The sequence below is a fragment of the Ceratotherium simum genome, chromosome 37 (genome assembly GCF_057802395.1).
Source record: "Ceratotherium simum simum isolate JZ-2026a chromosome 37, ASM5780239v1, whole genome shotgun sequence".
In the NCBI taxonomy this organism is placed as follows: Eukaryota; Metazoa; Chordata; class Mammalia; order Perissodactyla; family Rhinocerotidae; genus Ceratotherium; species Ceratotherium simum.
Window position 1 is genome coordinate 8083883 of NC_141936.1, and position 19934 is coordinate 8103816.

General features: G+C 54.4%; 1 protein-coding gene across 2 annotated transcripts in view; it reads right to left on the reverse strand.

Annotated features, from left to right (window-relative positions):
• DGKD (diacylglycerol kinase delta) overlaps positions 1–19934 on the reverse strand; it is a 111181-nt gene that overhangs the window by 16628 nt on the left and 74619 nt on the right. For both annotated transcript variants that reach the window (XM_087424668.1, XM_087424667.1), the window contains exons 9-21: positions 19294–19456; positions 16755–16863; positions 13663–13802; positions 12484–12568; positions 11121–11215; positions 10914–11013; positions 10561–10834; positions 8604–8753; positions 7562–7690; positions 6196–6292; positions 3271–3381; positions 1291–1387; positions 949–1056 (exon numbers count right to left, since the gene is read on the reverse strand). In XM_087424668.1, the coding sequence (XP_087280794.1) occupies positions 949–1056; positions 1291–1387; positions 3271–3381; positions 6196–6292; positions 7562–7690; positions 8604–8753; positions 10561–10834; positions 10914–11013; positions 11121–11215; positions 12484–12568; positions 13663–13802; positions 16755–16863; positions 19294–19456 (1658 nt within the window). The remainder of the gene's footprint in view (positions 1–948; positions 1057–1290; positions 1388–3270; positions 3382–6195; positions 6293–7561; positions 7691–8603; positions 8754–10560; positions 10835–10913; positions 11014–11120; positions 11216–12483; positions 12569–13662; positions 13803–16754; positions 16864–19293; positions 19457–19934) is intronic.

Below are 19934 nucleotides of genomic sequence, written 5' to 3' on the forward strand. Positions count from 1 at the left end.
TCTCAGTCTCGGGGGCTGCTGCAGCGGTTAGAGCCAGACAGGCCCACCACAAGGAGGTGGTGCGTCCTAACTGAAGCAGCAGCTAGGGGGTGAATCTGCTACTGAGGGCTTCTGGTACAGATCCTGACACCAGCTGCCTGGGATCAAATCCCAGATCTGCCCCTTACTAGCCATGTGTGTGGGCTTGGGCAAGTTACTTAATTTCCCCCTTCCTCAGTTTCCCCATCTGTAAAATGGGGATAAAGTGGCATGTTCTTCAAGGGGTTGTTACAAGGACTGCATTAACACACGCAGAGTGCCAGACTAGCCACCAGCACGTGTTAACTGTGCAATGTGTTAACTATTTTCATTAGCTCTTATGTACGGAGGAAGCCATGCCCCTAGTTAAAACCCATCAATGCCTCCCACAGTTCTTAGACTAAATTCCAAACTTCTTCCCCAGCCTACACAGCCCCACGAGAGTTCTAACTTTTCTGCACTCCACCCGCTGCACACCGCCGTCGGAGAACTTCCTCCACGCACCGTGCCCTGTCTTGTCACTAAGTCTTCACATACACTGTTCCCTCTGCCTGGAACAGCCTCCCCATCCCTCCCCTCCCTCCACCTGCCCTGGCCAACCCCAAGTCATCCTTCAGGTCTCAGCGTAGACATCCCTTCCTCCTAAAAGCCATCCCAGACCGACCCAGGTCAGGGTTGGGCCCGGCTTCTGCATCACACCTGTGCCTGTGACCACATCTGCTCGGCCATCCTTCTGGTGAGCGGGGGACCCTATGCCTTGTTCTCCACTGTACCCCCACTGCCAGCACAAGGGAGCTGTTCTGTCCACCCCTCCACATCATGACAGAGCACCCCGAGAGTCGGGGCCTGAAGTGGCTGACACTCCTTGAAGGGGCCGCCTCTCTGGTTCTCCCCCATTGAGCCCACACTCCCCCAGCACCCCATACATACATCATCTTCCTTGGTGCCCCCCCAGAAGTTGGTCCCTCCGGCGTAGCTGGGAATGTTGAGGACAGCGATTCCCTGGAGACTGGGCAGTGGGATGGGTCGCCCGTCACACTGAGCAGGAGAAACGCAGGAAGAGGAAAGAAAAGAGAAGCACGGCGTCAAGATGCACGGCCTTCTTCACCAGCAATCCGCCCCTGGGGCCCAGGAGGCCACAGTCGCAGCTGGGCTCCCACCGAGGGGCCAACAGGGCAGGGGGGGGGACTGCGCTCCGTCAGGAGAAGACGAACAGGAGACCACACAGGCCCGACCGACCGCCCGCAGCTGCGGGAGGCCCCTCCTGCTCACCTCCAGCAGCACCTTTTGCTCCAGGTTCTTGTAGGTTCTGTGCAGCAGCTCTTTGGTTCCGAGGACTCCGTACCACATCATGTTCTTGGTTCGACTCCTAGAGATAGAAAGCACAGAACAGACAGGGATCGTGGCTTTCTTCACACAGTTAACCAGTCACTGTTCAAAGCGTAGGAACAACGTCTGACCACAAGCCGGCCAGACTCAGCAATGCCCTACAGCAGCGCCGCCTTAAGGAAGGGCGTGATCTTGTTACGCACCTATGTAAGATACGTGTAAAGAGATACAGTTATTGACAGGAAATTCTGCTAAAAGGTAACATTTCCCAAGAAAGTAAGCATACCCTGAAAGGTAAAAAAGTTAAGACATTACAGAACTTGACAAAAATGTATACTGTGATTTTTTTCTGACTCTAAAAATTAGGCTTTCCGCAGAAAATCTGGAAAGCACAGAAAAGCACAAAGGAGAAAATAATCTCCATATTTCCCAGATCTGCACGTACTGATGGCGAACGCATGAGCCCCCTGCCTCAGTCTTCTCTAGGTACTAGATCTACGGGGAGATGACTGGCTCCCTTCACTCCACCTGCACAGCGGGCACCTCCCTCCTGAAACTCACCCAGTGGACCCCTTAGCCTGGATGCAGCTTGTCCCCACTCCTGAGCTCCAGAAGTTCTTGGCAGTGGCCTCTCTGCCAATGTCCCCAATGACCTCGTCAGGAAAGAGGCACTTTTCTAAGCAGACCTTCTCAAAGCTCTCACTGTGAACCCAGGGACGGGTATGCCAGGCTCCCAGGGTTCTAAAAATGTACCACACGTGGCCCTGCTCCTCGCCTACTTTACTCTGCTAAATTATGTGCATTTTAACGCCTTTTTCAGTTATTTTTCAGACTAATGGGGGTGTCTTGAAACAATTCGGGTTCACCAGCACGTGCTGTGCAGCAGGGATGCCCCTGGGGACCACTGAGCCGTTTTCCTCCATTCAAGAGCCCCAGGGCTCAAAGGTTTTTTGAGTCCTTAAGCCTGGTTTTGTTTTCCTAGAAATTTCCAACCACACATTTGGGCAACTCCTCGGGTGTGAGTGTGACTCTCTCCCATCCAGCTGCCCCAGCGTCTCCCCTCCAAGTGACAATGGCACCAGGCGGGGACGCAGACCAGATGGGGCAAACGGGCAGGTTTGCAGGCTCTCCAGCAAGGGGCCACCTGACTCCTGCACCCACGGCCGTCCTCTGCCCCAACTCCACTCTAGTTTCTCCCTCTCTAGTTCTCCCAGGATGCCACACCTAAACGGTGTCTTCCTCCAGGGCATCAGGGTGGGGTGGGGTGGGAGACATTAACTTCCACTTCCCGTGTTTCCACGGAGGAGAGGGAATTTCTACTTCAGCCTGGGAGGAAACCTTCCCACTTCTCTCCATCCTCTCCCCAGGCCAGAATAGCAAGTAGGTGGTAATTTAGGAGAAGAAACTGAACATCCCCGGCAAAACCCCTTGGGGACCTCTCAGGTGGCCGTCTTGCTACAGAGGGGTGAGTTCTCATGGGCCCTGTTGGCTGGTGTGGTGACGAACACACAGATTGCTGACCAACGATGCTGGGACTCACGTATCTGGCACAATAACTTCATAGCATACCTTACGTTACCTGCCCTTTACAGCATCATCACAGACTTACAACTTTCATGAGAGACTCAGCCGTTCTGATTGACTACAGTTACTGGTTTTCTGTGTTGAATTTGCCCCGACCTGGCCAACCCTAGGGCTGGAACCCTCCTCTCCAGGCTGGCCTCTTGGACTTTCACCTGCTCCCACCCACACCTTATGAAAGCACCTCCCTGTCTGACAACAAGGCAATCAGGCTCCATGTTTGTCTTCTGCCTCAGCACTCTGCACACTCTCCAACGCGCTGACTCCAGAAATTGCCTTACTCCCCAGAAGGAGAAACGAGGAAGATGGGAAGGACGGAGGGCGCACAAGGCCGTCACCCACCTGCACTTCTCCGGGTGCTCGTCTCGCTTGTTGTTGAAGTCCAGGGAGATCTTGGCATCCAGGCCGATGCCAAAGTAATTGTTCATGACACACTTCTCCGTGTAGTACTCTCTGCAGAGGGGGGTCAGACTGATTAAAACAACTCTGCTCAGCAGTTTTACTTCACAGCCTCCCAACCTCTAAGCATTTCTTCCTGAGGACAAAACGCACAGCTTTTTTTTTAGGTAACAGCTTTACTGAGATATAATTCACATACCTTATAATTTACCCATTTAAAATGTGCAAGTCAGTGATTTTTATTGTATTCACAGTCATGTAACCATCACTACAATTTTAGAACATCTCATCACCCCAAAAAGAAAGCCCACACGCTTTAACGATCAACACCCCCCTTCCCAGCCCCCAGCAACCACTAATCTACTCCCTGTCTCTACCGATCTGCCTCCTCTAGCCATTGCATGTAAATGGAATCACAATATGTGGCCCTTTGTGTCTGACTCCTTTCACCGAGCACGATGTTTTCAAGGTCGTCCGTGTTCAGTACCTCATCCCTTTTAATGGCCAAATAACAGTCCACTGTGTGGATACACCACATTTTGTTTGTCCATTCGCCAGCTGATGGACACCTGGGTTGTTTCACTTTGGGGCACTACTTGTTAACATCGGTACACACGCTTAGCATGGACATGTTTCATTTCTCCTGGGGATCTGCCCAGGAGGGGAACTGCTGGGCCACATGGAAACCCTAGGTTTTGAGGAACCGCCAGACTTTTCCAAAACGCTGCACCGTCTTACATTCCCACCAGCAACGTTACACCTGATGATAACGCTGGTGCACGCACACACACACGCTTGAACTCTGGATCTCCGAACGTTCCCCAAACATGCCTAGACCCAACCAAAGTAGTCCCCAAATCTGAGGAGGTCCATCCCTGCCCTGGGACAACAGCACTCCCTTCCTGGTCCACCACTGAGAAGACACATTTCACTCCGGCTTCTCAGCCCTAAGCCCGTCCAGCGGGCAGCCCGTCCGCCGCAACTCCCCCGGCTGCTAGTACAGCTCCCGCCCGGCCCCGCCCTCCTGCTACAGGAGCCGGACCCCCCATTACCACAGCCACAGGGGTCACACCCAGGTGCCGCAGACTCTGGTGTCCCTCCAGGGCAGGTGGGTGAAGGGAGGAGGCCCTGATCCCCACCCAGAGGAAGCAGCAAGAAGGAAAGTACATTCCTGATGTTCCTGGTGGAAGCACCCCCACAGACTCCACAGGGTGGGTGGGCGCAGAATACTGCTGGGGCCAGACTCTGCTACGTTTTAGGATAACAGGCTTTTGCAGTCTGCTCTGAGAACATGCAGTCGCCACGTGCACATGTGTTTATGACACATCTAGTCCGAGTGCTAACAGCTGAGGGGGAGCAAAGCTCTGGGACAGAGCTGTGTTCTGAGCTGGAGACCACGTGCTGACCAGCATGTATAGCTCCTGGGAAGAGAGAGGGATCCAGCCCAGAAGACTCGCTCAGGGACAGGGAAGGGGGTGGAGAGACCGGGCTCGGGGCCTGGGGAGGAGGGGCAGCACCTGCCTGGGAAGCGGGAGATGGCCAGGCTCCCAGAGGCCATCGCAGGCAAAGGTGGAGTGACCACAAGTCCTGGGTCCCCGCGGGACAACCCTGTCACACTGCTGGGTGGAGGGAGGAGCACAGCTTTGTCCCTCCAGGTGAGGGAGGAGTCTCAGCCTGTCTGAAGAGAGACCAACACCTCAGCTGCCCAACATGGAGCTTCAGTGACCTCAGGTGAAGGAAACGACGAAACATCTAGTTCCGGAAGCCCTGTGGGCGATGCTCACGGAGGCTACGGCTCTGGCCTCACTGAGGAAAACAGCATCAGGAAGGGTCAGGACCAGAGCCTCAGTCAGACCCGGAGTGGGCGGGCACAGGAGGGGCCTGGCGTGAGGAGCAGACAGGCAGGAGGCAGGCGAGGCAGAGCCAAGGACGCTGAGGAGTCCAGCCCAGCCAGCACCTGGCACCAGGCATCTGAACCAAGGCCGCTCTGGCAAACTGGCGCAGCAGAGGCTCCCACTCTGCACACTTCCAGCTCTGCGTTCCCAAAACCCAGGGTTTCTGTAAACCGCACGGTTCTCGCTGTTACTCTCCCCCACCACACCAGACAAGGCTGTGCAAGTCCGGCAACTTGTAACGACTGCCACTCGCCGACAGCTGCCCAGAACTTGCCATCAGACAGCAGGAAGAAAAATGTAGATTTTCAATGTACCATTTGTATCCCCAATGGCCTCTATATACACATGAACAGACTCCACCAACCTGCTGTATACAAGTCCTCACTGCCTTGAAAACTGGGCAGAGGATACAGCACGAGGAGCACAGAACAGCATCAGAACTTTCTTCCCTACAAGTCTAAACCCGGGACGGTCTCTCTCTGCGGATCACAAGGGGAGCTTCTAGCCCCGGAATCTGACTCCGCATCACTAACCAGGGAGAACAGAACAGCAGAAGAGCAAGAGCGGAGAAGGAAGGTTGTCAGGAAAAGGTGCCAACAGGCGCCCAACCAAGGACACTGGAGAGTAACAATCTGGAGGTGACAGCAAAGAACAAGTGCAAAGGCAGTTCCCAAAAGGAGTTTCTGAACCTGCGGAAAACCCCAGAACGGTAGGTATGCTGAGAAGCCACTGGCGCATGGCCTCTGAGGGAAGTCAGGAACAAGCCAGGACAGGCTCCGGCCCGTCGCAGGAAGTTTCCAACCACACCCCTTAGCTGAGGCTTCACAATTTCTAGGTTTTCCTGATCAGCTACCACCACTGGAAAGGGGTCCCCCAGTCGGCTGTTCACAAATTTCTCTAGTTAATTCCAATCCGTTTTCTACGCTCCTGAATTCTCCTAACAACATGACCATTTGGTTCACCCCGTACTCACAGGTTTTCTGGTTCGGAGTTAAAGGGATCAGCATTAATCAATAAGCGACTGATGACAGAGCCTCCCGGCAAGGAACCAGACATTCCAGCCCGCACGTCTGCGAGGGAGACAACAGGAAAGACGGCACCGGTTAGGAGTCATGTGTTCAGGGATGCGCGCGTCCTTGGGCTGACGGACGTGTGTTCTTCAGGACATCATTACAACTAAATGTTTCTAAAATAATGTATGAATAGGTCCAAATTTTGACGATACATGGTTTCAGGTCAAAAATCACCCTCATCAATCCATACTTATGGAACAAAAATAAATACTCTGGGTGGTAGAAACCAGCACCTGTCAGACGTAAAAAACGGCTTATAAAGACAGTTCTCATTAAACGGAAGAAACTCCACCAAAATCATCTCTTAGCACAACTAATCTGAGAGTCCAGTTGTACAGCTTTATAAGGCGAAATTCACGAGAAACAGTTAAACACCAAGGAACACTCCAGGCGACCAGAACCCTCCAGGAACCTGCACCAATCTAAAAAATGTGAAATCATAAACATGAAGGCAGAGATGGAGCCCTGCTTCTGAATGTTCTAATCCACCCCTTCCAGTGAAATCGGTCACTGATGAACCAAATAATTCTCATCAGCCTCATTTCCCAAGGGCTTCTGGAATTTTCTTTCTATTCAGTTGAGATTGACTAGAAATTGCCAAGTCACTTACAGGAGCAGAGGGTGTGGCGTGTGCTCTACCTGGGCAGGAGGCCTCAGGACTCTACCTGAGCTGGTTAAGGGAGTCTTATTGGCAATTTCAACCCCTGTACCATCCCTTCCATTTGCAGAGACAAAGTACTGTCACAATTTCCCGAGGGAAGAAGCAACAGGAGCTGCCTCGACTTGACCCTGGGCAAAATGAAAGCCAAGAAGGGAGGGAGGACTGGGCCGACCCTCCTAGCGGCTGGTTGTGCTCCTCCTGCCATCAGCTAGAAGGAACGGGCGGTCCCACGGACCCCCTGCCCCCTCCTTCCACGCGGGGTAACTCCTACTTCTCCTCCAGCACCCAGCTCAAGTATCACCTCCTTCAGGACGTCTTCCTGGGCCCCCTGGCAGTGATTTGGGTGCTATCTGCCCTTTGTAATAAATAACAGCACTTTCCACACCATGATGTAACTTTGAAATTCTGTCCCTCTCTCCTATGGACCCATAAACTCTTGGAGGACAGGGACCCCGTCTCACTGATTCCCACAGACCCAGTGCCAAAGCGACAGGCCCGGACCTCACACGTCCACACGTTAGCGCCCCACCTGCGCCCCTCCTCCAGACACGGGGTGCCACTGAGCGGGTGCTGCTGACTCTGGCCCGCCTCGGGGGGACACTCACGTGGGAACAGGATCTTCGTGTTCAGTGCTGGCAGGCCGTCCCGGTTTCCTGACTGCGGAGGGAGAGAGGCAGAACTGCCCAGTGACAAACTCCCTTTGCTTATCAACTTTTCACACGGGGATTTGGACACTATAAAAACAGAAAAGAAAGTTGTAAGACTGTCCAAAATAGAACATGACTGAACCACTGGGAGAGCTTGCTAGACAAACAACCGAGTGGAAGCGCCGAGGGAAGCCAGGGATGGTTATGAGCCACCGGTTAGCTCTAGGTAGAGGGCAAAGACAAATGAAGAAGCCCAGAGAGAGAGCAGGAGCAGGGAGAGGGTACGGAGAGGCGAGGGGGTCTGGATTCCCTTCTAGAGGGTGACATAGGTCACTGGGGTGCTGGACAGGCACAGAGGGACCAACCCCTAATCCCACTTGGGGCCGTGAGAGCCCATACACGGGCAGAGCAGAGTTCTGAGAAGCAATATACCTCCCAGGGGCTTGTCCAGGCTATGAGAGAGGTGGCTGCACGCAGTCAGGAGGGAGGGGGCACTTCACATCGGGACCCTGGGCTGGGGGGCTGTCCCAGGAGGGGTAAGGGTCCCCAGGCAGATGGCCCGTGGGGCTGGATGGTGTCCAGGCAAGGACGGCTCTGACTGCAGTGAACTGTGCACGTGCACGGCATATGGCTGGCTGTAGCCAGGAGGCCCTGCACCCTGGGTTGGGACCCATGGTGCACAGGGAGAACCCATAGACCGTGAGACTCATTGGGTCTGACTGAGGTGCACAGGGAGGTTCCGAGGAAAGCACATTCCTCAGCAGCAAGGCCCCCAGGCTCCCCACCGGGCCCTCGAAGGGTCCTGCCAGGCCTCCACCAGACAAACGGCATACAGCAGGTGGGGCACAGAAAAGGCCACGCGTCCCTGGCTTTTCATACCGCCAAGCAGCCAAAGCAAGAGTGAGAAAGCATCCTAAAACTTCCCTCGGCACGTGTTCTGAGTATCGCAAACCCAAAAGGCCCAATCACGGTGCTGAAGGTCACCAGGGAGGGCTGGTACCTCTGCGGAGGCTCCTGCCCTTGCCGACCCCACAGCTCTCACTGTGGCACGCTCTGTCGTCCGACTTCAGGTCTGTCTGCTCCTCTGACTCAGAGAGACCTAAGACGAAGCCCTCCTGTTCTTGGGTCTGGGCGTTCTGCTCGTCAACAGCTGTGCAAAGAAAAACCGTTTGCAGCTGAATGTGTGGGTATCAACCGCAGATGACGCCAGGCTGACGAGTTCCTGCTGAACACAGGCTCTCCTCTTCACCTCACAGTTTGATTTTTCCTCAAATGTCCCCTCAGCTGAAGGCTTAGACCCCCAGGCTCCCACCCTGCCCCTCACTCTCCCCGGTCCTAGCACACTGCAAGTACAATGGGCACCTGGCACTCATGCCAACAGGCTGGGGAGACAGAGAACAGAAAAGCTGGAAGATGTGGAGAGAAGGTTAGCGATAGAGCGAGAGCCCAGAGCATCCCCGAGGAGAACATGACAGGGCCCACCTGACTGTCAGCCAGAGGAGGACGGTGTGCACACCCCAGAGGAGGGCGTTGTACACCCCAGAGGAGGGCACTGTGCACACGCCAGAGGAGGGCGGTGTACACGCCAGAGGAGGGCGGTGTACACGCCAGAGGAGGGCGGTGTACACCCCAGAGGAGGGCGTTGTACACCCCAGAGGAGGGCACTGTGCACACGCCAGAGGAGGGCGGTGTACACCCCAGAGGAGGGCGGTGTACACCCCAGAGGAGGGCGGTGTGCACACCCCAGAGGAGGGCGGTGTACACCCCAGAGGAGGGCAATGTGCACCCCAGAGGAGGGCAATGTGCACCCCAGAGGAGGGCGGTGCGCACACGCCAGTGTGTGGGTGGGAGGTCACGACATTATTCTCACTGAAGTAGGAAGTCAGTCCACTCAGAGTGCAAAAGGTGAGGGCTGGGAAAGGGTCTGGAGTGAGTGGAAAAAGTATGAAATGGTTTCTGAGCGTAACAAGAGAGAAGACAGACCAAAGACAAGGGGGTCCAAGTGAGGTTGGAGGCAGTGAAATCACAGGTCAATGTGGTTTTCCAGTGTTCTCTTCAAAGCTTAGCAAACCTGAGTCCGGAAAAGGGGAGCGATCGACCAGGCGAGTCTTTAATCCTGTGCAGGTCTACCCACCTCCCCAAGGCTGATGGTGGACACTCAGCAGTGGCAGCCTGGCCATCAGGCCGATGACCTGTGCAGGCCTGGGCCCCCTCCACGACTGCAGCCAGCCCCTGCCTCGGACACCACGGTGCAGCTGCTCCTCCCACTTCTCTGACCACTGCCCCTGGCTCACGGCCTCTGACCCCTTGATGCAGCTATACCAGCCTAGCCTCTCTTTCCGTCCTTCGACTTAGGGCCTCACCCACCAACTCGGGCCCAGGCCCACCTCTCTCCTGGGCACAGGGCCTTCCTCTCTGGGTGTCCTCAGAGTGCTTCAGTTTTAAGCGCCAAGGCTCTCCTCAGAACGTGCCCCCCACCCAGGGACAGCCCCACCTCTAACTGGACAAGGCCACACTGTATAACCCGCTGCTGCTGCCCGAGGGCTAGCCAAGCTGCCACAGGTCAGGACCCTTCTGGGGAGTGGGGCCTCACCCACAGATCAGTTTCTCCAACATGCTCCCTGCACAAGCCCTTGAAAGGCTCCCTTCCACCAGCTGGGGGCGCCCTCTTGGCTCTGCCTTCCCCTTTCTGGAATCCCAGGGTGCTCCCTCCACAGTCAGGGTCTTTACATCAGACACTAGCAGGTGAACACAGAGAAACGTTCCCCAGCACGCTCTCAGCTGGGAGGTGCCACCACGTGTCAGGCAGAGGTACACCAGACAGGCTGGAAGTGACCTTGGGCCATCTGGGCTTGGCCTACACAGTGGACACCTTTTTGTCTGTCACCATGTTCAGGGGAAACGGGGAGCCCAGTGCCTGCCGGAGAAAGCTACCTCGTTAGTAAGAAACCAGCTACCTTTCTCTGTGTGTTCTATGATCTGGCGGATCGCTTTCTTCAGGCTGTTGGCTCTTAGCATGAGTTGTTCCCGAGGCCGAAATATCTGCGGCCGGGCTGGGCACGCTGACCCCACCGAGCGGTCCCCAGTGGAGCCGCAGCCGCCGCCCGCCCCATCTCCGTCTTCTGCCTCCTCGGCAATGGTGGGCGGCGGGGTGGGCAGAGAGGACGAGGCCTGGGACTCGTCATCCAAGGTCTTGAGGAGAGAATCCAGCTTCTCTTTCAGGACAGAGCACTGGACGAGAAACGAATGGAATGGAACGGAGTGCTTCTCTGTCCTGACACCCTCCTACCCAGGTGCCCAGAGGACAGACCTTCTTGGCCATGACCTCTGACTCCTCTGAGCTCTCGGTTGCCTTCTCGTAGGCCTTCCCCACTCGAGCCACAAAGTCCTTCACTGTCTCGCAGAGCACTCTGTGGGTGGAAACGTGGAAAGATCCTTCTAGAGAGACAGTTCTGGCTGGGAACTGGGCACCCTGCATGGTTGACCCCTGGCTCCCCCAAGGCCGCTGGCTACTCACTTCGCAGATGAGATCACCACCGAGTGCTGGTCGGAGGTCAGGATTTTAGAAAGATGGGCTGCGACTGAGTCTTCATAGAAGAGAATTTGCTGCACCTACAATCGCCCCAAAACAGGGCGGGGTGACTGTCAGTCTCTGATTGAAAGCTCCATGACGGAGTCCCAGAGAACTGCTCACCCACTGCCCCTGCTGGCCCAGGCCTCACACGCTAATCTGAGACTCGATAGTGCTATCTGAAGGATTTCAAAAGCTTTGTCAAGCCGTGGACGATGGATCTTAATAAAAAAGGACACGTCAATAAAATCTTAGTAACAGCTCGAGCTTCTTTAGCCTGAGATTCAACAGCACCGGCCTGTGCTAGAACTACGATCTTTAATCCCATTTCATGCTTACGGCAGCACAGTCGATAGGCAGGGTTCCCCAAGTCGGGTTTCACTCTCAGTGGACAACATGTTTCTCCACCTGGCTGGGAGCCTGGCCCTGGCCCGTCCTCTCGGGTGAATCCTCCCTTCCCCCCTCCCCTCTGCCTGCTGCAGTGGGAGCTCTAACCCCGTGTGATGAGCCCTCCCTTCAGCCCCTAGCCCGAGGTCAGCAAACTTTACTAGAGGCCAGACAATCAATACTTTAGGCTTTGCACACGTGCTCTCCCGCTCTCAAAACGTACAGACCACTCTCTGCTCACAGGCCATGCCAAAACAGGCCCGGCAGATTTGGCCTGCGGGCCATAGTTTGCCGACTACTGCCTGGCCCACGGTCTTTGACCCCTCTGGCGGGGAGACAGCCCTTGGCAGACTCCTCCATCCTGCTCAGCTAGCAGGCAGCTCTCCCAGTGGGGACGAGCGCAGCTACGCGCCCAGCGCTGGCCCAGTCTAGGCAAAGTCTAGGCCTGATGGAACCGTTACATCACAGAAACAACCATGAAATGAAAAGAGCTAAACAATGAACTAGCACAGGCGAACTGCAAGGGTGCGGACAGGAAGGCGGGTGGACAGCAGAAGTGGTTACTGAGGAGGTGGAACGAGACGGGGCTCAGGGCTGGGGGCAGTGATGGCAGCCTCGCACAGGGCCCTCCCCACGCAGATGGAGCAGCAGGAAGAGTGTACACTGGGAGAGAGGGAAGTCCCCGGAGACTGTTGTCACGAAGGATCTCAAATCCTCGGATAACCCCACCCTGGGAAGCCCCCAAAGCCCGAGGGGCAGTGAGAATCCACGCAGCTCCAGCTCAGCCTGGGGCTGACCCTGCACCTGTGTGGGTCTGGCGCAGGGCAGGAAGCTGAAGGAGCGGCTCATCGCCACAGGGCGGGGGCGCAGTGCTAACTGCTCAGGAGGACAGGGAGATCATGCGGGGGGGCGACGGAAATACCTCGGAACCCTCGCCGAAGTCTTCCGTGACCGTGGAGGAGGAGGCCTGCCGGGGCGGTTTGGTCTCGTAGGCCATGACGCTCCACCTGTACACACAGAAGAAGGCAGCCCTCAGCGGGGTGGCTCCAGCCCCCAGAACGGGCCCTGCACCTCCCACTTCGTGGCCCAGGACTTGATCTGACGGCAACTCTAACTTGATTCGTAAGCCGTTTATCTCGACTCGTGTCCCATCACTTGGCTCCTCACTTAGCTGAGAACTAATGTCACAACCAAGAGGGCACGGCCGCTCCGCTGAAGGAGGTGGCAGGTGTCCCACAAACAGCTGGGGCTGGGAGAAAGGGGTTTCCCTTTCCTCAGACCTCAAGTCACGCGGCCAGCAGCCAGCGCTCTGGGGGGTGAGCGCTCACAGGACAAAGGCACAGACGCCTCCCTTGAATGAGAAGAAACGGGAAGGGCAGCTCAAGTCACACCCGCCAATCACAACTACAGGTCCTCTGAGGGATGGTGACGTGTTTTCAACACCACCAATTCGCCAAAGGCTGTGATTAGCAGGATTTCATACATCTAGCTCAGAGGTAAAAGAAGCATGCCAAAATATTTTAAACACATAGAGAATAATTATCCAAAACGTAGCTGCTTCTGGGAACAGAATAAGGGAAAATGGGATTGCTCGACTACGCAATAAGGAGGACTTCGCTGACGGGTCAGATCAGGGCGGAGCCGCCTTCTCTAACAGCCCCAGTGGATCCCACTGGGCCTCCTGAGAGGGCCTGACCACTCAAGGGCACCGTTCCTAATCTGCTCTGTTTTGTCCTTACCTTTTTCAGAATCTGATCAAAAGTTAAAGACTACCAGAAAAAAGAATTCCTGCTCAGGCCAAATTTTTACAAATAAACGCAGAGGACCCTATGGTTTCCAGGGACCCTGGGTTCAGGACAGCCGGTCAAAGTGCCTGTCTCTCAGGACAGGACACATGGTTCAGGACACCCGGTCAAGGTGCCTCTCTCTCAGGACAGGACACCTGGTTCAGGACACCCGGTCAAGGCGCCTATCTCTCAGAGCAGGACACCTGGTTCAGGACACCCGGTTAAGGTGCCTATCTCTCAGAGCAGGACACCTGGTTCAGGACACCCGGTCAAGGTGCCTGTCTCTCAGAGCAGCTCCTCTCGTGCAGCCTCACCTGTCCAGCATCTTGGTGCTGGCTCTTTCCAGCTTTTCCAGGATCTGTGGGAGCTGGGTGTCGTCATCGCAGGCCGAGCCCCAGCCTAAGACGCGAGCCAGGTCATTCCCGGTGCCAAGGGGCAGCACTCCCAGCTGACACTGACGACAGAACACAGGGGACATGGCATTAATAACCCTCCTTTTCACCTACAACAGCGGCTAAACACAGTGTGAGATCTCAACTAAAACGTACGGCGCTTACATTCTATGCAGAGCCGCTAGATAGGCCAGATGGTATTTCTAATCCGATAGAAGATTCCAGGGCCGTCTGACCCCACCTCCCACAGACCTGCTTCTCACCTGTGGCCACGTCTTGACAACCAATCCTCTAGGACCTCTCTCATCTACATTTCCAAAGTCCCCTTCCTTCCCATTTTCACGGCTATGGCCACAGTCCCAGCCCCGACAGTGAGTATCTGAACCCATGAAGAATCATTCGACGAGTCTCCACTGCCTGTCTCCCTCCCCTACAACATCTCACTCACTGACACCAAGTTCACCTTCCAAAATCCCCCATGGCATCGACATTCCATCAAAACAGGTGCCAGGACGTCCACAGTCCTGCGGCAACACTCAAACATGCCCCAGTGCTCAGCGCACACCCAGGGCACGCCCTCACCTGGGATGCCCACCCCAGAGGCCCCATGGAAACCCCCGTGCCAATTCAGTGCGCAGGGAGCTCCCTAGACCCTGGCCGCCCAAGAGCTCTCCACCCCGACCCCGACATCATTGGTCCTCCCTGAGCACAGCACAGCCCGTGGTCACCCGCCCCAGCCACCAGGGAGACCCCACCACCCTGCCAAGGACAGAGAGCTGGACGGAAGGCCCCACCTCCCCACGGGTGAGGGCAGCAGCCGGCGAGGACAAGGAAGCCTGAGCACCAGGCGGAGAGGACCCAGTGCTGGCTTTGGGGAGCCTTCAGGAAAAGGTGCGGGTAGTGGAGGGAAGGCGGGTGGTGGAGAGGTAACCCGCCTGCCAAGTCAGAGCTCAGTCAAGAAGAGGGCAGTGAGGAGAGCGGAGGCCAGAGAAGAAAGGAGGAGGCAAACCGGGGCCCTGGTCAACTGTGTGATCCAGTCTGGACTTCACCCTAAAGCCATGGACCCCCGAGGAACTTCAGCGGGATGCTGAGCGAGCAGAACTGCCCGTGGGGAAGGTCCCCGGTGAGGAGTGGACAGACGGAGGCCTGGGGTCAGCAGCACAAGGGGGTGGCCTGGCCACTCTGGGGTGGCAGGACTGAGCCCCAGGGATTAACTAGAAATGAAGAGGGAGGGCGAGGGAAGAATCAAGAACAACAGTTAGATCTCTGGCTTGGACATCTGGCAGATGATATTCTCAGACTCCAAGGCAAGGAAACGGTGGGCTCAGCACTGGAAATGCCGGGCTTGAGCCACCACGAGGCATCTAGAGGGCAGGGAGGGCAGCCAGGAAGACAGAAACACCGAGAGGGTGTGGGGTCCTGGAAAAGCCAGGGGAGAGAGGGCTGACCAGAGGATCAAGTGCTGCAGAGAAGCCAAAGGAGATAAATGCTCACTGAACTCAGCTGAATGGATGAAAACCTGTCTTCCTGACTAGTGATGATGAACTTGTAAACACCTGGAAGTCGACAAAACTGAAAACTGAACCTGAGTGCACTGGTCTAACCTCACCACTAGGGGGCAGTGTTCTCTTTACTGAGCACGTGGCCTCGCTTGAGCAGAGTTCACTGGCACACGGGGACCATCCAGTCTCCAGCATCATCCTCGTGCCTGGGCTAAATACTGACAGAAAGTCCACCCACCTACAAAGAACCCAACACCAAGAGTGGGGAGAGAACGCTAAGTCTCTGAAAAATAACACCCAAGTCAGGTCAAAGATTTGAAAGAAAAGTATGCCGAAAGCAAATGACAACCTAGGAAAAATATGACCAAGGAGTTTATACCCCTATTATAACAATAACCTTTAGAAATCCATTTTTCAAAAAAGGTAAATAGCCCAATAGAAAACTAGGCAAAAAACATGAATAGGTGATTCATTTAAAATTTCACAGTTAAGTGAGATGTTTGACTTCAGTCAACATTATTAAACAGTATTAAAGAAATAAAAATAAAACATACGTTTTTTGTCTACTTGGGCAAAAACTAAAAAGACGATGGGAAAGGAGAGTTTTAAGTAGCCTCAGGAATGTAAATTGGAACAGCCCTGATAGGGCAAGCAGTCGCCAGCACATATCAAAATTTAAATCTGGGTGCTCTTCAAAGAGAACATAACTGGGAAGGTGTATCTATGGTTTTCACCAGAGCTGTCCTTAGGAAGCAATCGAAGCGTCCATCAATGGGCAGCTGAGCCAACACAGGGCTGGCGCAGCTCTGCCCAGTGGAAAACCATCGCACATCTCTATTTACTGACCTAGATGGCGAGGTGCTTGCGTGCAACATACTGATTTTTAAAACGCAGTAATAGAATAGCATGGGTAATATGAGTCCGTTGAAATTAAAACTGCATGTATACTACATATATGCTGATGGAGAGAGGTCTAAAAGACAGTTACCAGAATGTCAGCGGTAGTTAATTATGGGGGGGATGAGGATGAGGGGGCAGGGAGTGGAAAATCAATGAACATTTTTTTTTTTTTTTACAATCAGGAAAACCTATTTTCAATTTAATACAAAAAAACTGAGTCCAATGACCCCTAACTCTGACCTGAAGTTGAAGTCTACTTCTGTTCCTTCCTCACAAGCAGAAGGCACCAGGCAGCAGATTTTATCACTACTCAATAAAGAGCTGGCAGGGCATGCAGGATGGCCGCCCCACCCAGACCTGGACCTTCGGGGACTGGAATGCTCTTTTGGTAGCTCCCTTTACTTCTGTCTGTGAAGTTCCCATTCCTATGTCACAGCCGGAGCCCCTGGGCCCCACGATGCCATTGAGCTACCTGCTCTTCCCCCCAGACCTTTGCCACTCCCTCCACGAACAGCACTCCCAGGGGACAAGGAGCGATGCCCAGGACGGCACGGCCTCTCTCTAACTGGGACACAGCTCTCCCCAGGGCCAGGCCCCTCCACGCCCAGGTACCTGCTTGTGAAGGTTAAGGCTGTCGATTTCAGAGAGGACCCAGCCAACACTGCCATCACCACCGCAAACCAGAATCCGGAACGTGTCAAACTTCTGGAATAAGCGTAAGCTGCAGGGGAAAGAGAATGTCAATGAAATGAGGTACGTTCTAAAGGACAAATGATGGCCAGTTAGTCCTGGGCCGAGGGGCCCCGTCTGTGCTCCTCGTGGCTGACCCAGCGCCTCCTCATGTGAATAAGCTCTCAGACGCCAGAGCCCGAGTGAGCACAGGCTCAGCCGCTGGGGCTGCCAGGCACCTGAGAGCAAAGGCTCTTCCTGAGCGGCCTTATCCACGTATTGGCTTCAGGGACCACACAGATGCCGATGACCCAGAATGATGCCCTCCAGACTCTCGTGAAGGACAACACTTGCACTTGTTCACCAAAATATGCCACTCGGGAGTCTCATGGGTACCTCCTTGTCCTGGGTTTCCTTCCTGGGAGAATGGCAGGGCCACCATCAACCCAGTTACCAAGCCAGACCCTGTTGTCCCTCTTGAGTGCAGGTCACCATCACTTGTCTCGTAAACCCTACCAGAGCCTCCTCCTACCTCACACCTCCTTCACAATGCCTCCAATGCGTGCGACCAGCCTGATCTTCCCAAAACAAGTCTCGTTGAGCGTCTAGCTTTAGAAGTTGCCACGTACTTCTAGGAAAGGTTCAAAGCTCTCGGCCAGCACTCACGGCCCTCCCTGGCCAGCAGCTGCCCGCCATCTGCCCAGCTCCTGCCACTCCCACCGTGTTCTCATCTCTTCACGCATGCAGCACCCTCTGCCAGGAAGGCTCCCCAGCTCCTTCCCATCATTAAACACTAACTCTCCTCAAATGCTGGCTCAGCAGAGAAACGGAGACCCCCCAGTTGGATTTATAAGCCCCTTCTCTGGGTTTCCAAAGAATCTGCACACCACCCTGTCAACGTGACAGACCACCATGTCGTGTGACTGTGACTGCCCTTTGTGTGCTGTGCCCCCTGCAGGCAGGGACCCCATCTTGTTTGGCCCTACTTCTAGCACCGAGTCTGAGCCAGAGGAAGTCTTAGAAAACAAACAGGGATGAGCGACACGGCACAAGACCCCGGGCATAAAGAGAGGTGAAGCGGCAGGGCTGCATCTGACTTTCAGGTCGTGAGAGAAAGAGCCACAGGTGCTCCTCTGAGAACACTGACCTCTCTCACGCCTGCTCTCTGGAGAAGAGGTGCTACATCAAGGCTGAGAATCGGGAAAATAAAGCAGTCTCTCTAAGTTCTGTTATAAACAGTGTGAGAGCAAGGATGCTTCCCAGAAACGGGAATTTACAAAATCAACTCCCACTGCACGTCAGAGGGGGCTTCCTAAGTCATCTGGTCTCAAACCTAACGCCCACTACAGGCTGTGGGGATCTGTGTGCACACCAGAATCTGCATGATTATTCCCCAGGTCTACTGAGCAGCCTGCCCTTCCCAAAGCCACCTCACAGCGTTCGTCCAGCATCCTCAGTGCCACATTGAGCAATGGCCTGTACCTGCCTGGTATATTGTGACAAGGGCTGTAGGATCCCTCCACTGGCCCCATTCTTTAAGTAAAATGATTCCTTTATGAACCCCATGGTGAACGTGCTCTCACATCATTCAGTTAATAAGTCTGTCTGCAGAAACGTGTGGACTGCCCCTTTGAGGAAACAGGCTAGAAAGCTGCCATCTGTGACCTTTCTCCAACAGCACCTCGCTGTGAGGGGGAAAACCAACACACAAGGGCCCCCGTGGGCCAGCGTGCGTGCTCCTCTCCACCAGGCGCCCGGCTCACGTTACCACAGCCCGTGGCTCCAAAAACACATGCTCCTTGGCACCTCCCAGGAAAAGACGCACCAGAGAACAGGTTCTGCAGGCACTTCCCATGACAAATGTCCTGGACAATCTCCCTCATGTGCTAGGAGGCTCTTAGAGCTCCCATCCTGAATTCCTCCAAACGAGGAAGCAGCTAGTTCAAATGACAAAATTTACAGAAACAAATGTTTCCCACAAACCTATAAAATGTACAAAACAAGAAAGCACACACATCAGCTCTATGGCTGGCAGATAAAGGTGTTTAATTACTCTTCCCCACACATAAGGACCCACACATCTGCATGTGTCGCTGCTCTCACACTAAACAGCCACTGAAAAGAATGAGGCAGACCTGTACCTGAAGGCAGACCTGACGTCACAAGGCGTCCACACTGCTGTATGCTGACATATGTAAAGAGTGTGCTGCACAACGGCAGGGAACACAGGACCCATCTGGTTTAAAAGTGTGTGTGTGCACACGACTGAAATGCACATTTGAGAGTTGGAAGGACACACAATTCTATTAACTATTAAAAGCAGGTACCTCTGTGAGTGGAAGGTGAGGAGGGGAGGGTCAGGAAAGACAACTTTCATTTCCTACTGAAGATTTTCTGTCTCTTTGAATCTTTTTTTAATAAGCATGCATTATCTTCAAAATTTTTAAAACTCCAAGACAGACATATTTGACAAGCCTCCTACCCGAGGTGTGGTCCTCCGTTCATGAGGTCGAAGACCTGGGCGGGGTTCAGCAGCTGTTTGAATCTTCTGAGGAACTTCACACCCTGGTTGTCCCCACTTTTTGAATTGACAAAGACCAACAACGGGCTTGTGCAGGATGGAGGACATGTGGCCTTCCAGAAGCCTGGATGTGGGAACGGAAAAGGAAAGAAGAAAACTGAAAGCCGGAAAGACACCAGTGGCCTCGTAATTATGTAAGAAGTAGACACCCCCAAGGGACCTGTGACTCACACCCACACGTGTGCCCAGCAAACCAGCAAGATCATTCCCCATGGAGAGTCTGCTCTCATGTCTACAAGGATTCTAAATTTCAGAGAGACCGTGCACCTCACTGCTTGGTCCCCCTTGCTCTCAATCTGGCAGAGCTGGTTCCTGAGATATGTGCCCAGTTTCCCGCCTTTCCACCAACACTTGTTAATATGCATCATCACAAACCATCTGGACAAGTGGGAGCAGGTATCTGCGACTAGATGGAGACTAGTTGATGGTGAGCACAACTTCGACAGCTCACGTCAGAGATGGAGAAGTGTCTGACTCCGTTTCTATTCAATAACCAACTGGTCCATCACCTTCAAATAAAGTCCAGACTCAAGTTCTCAGTG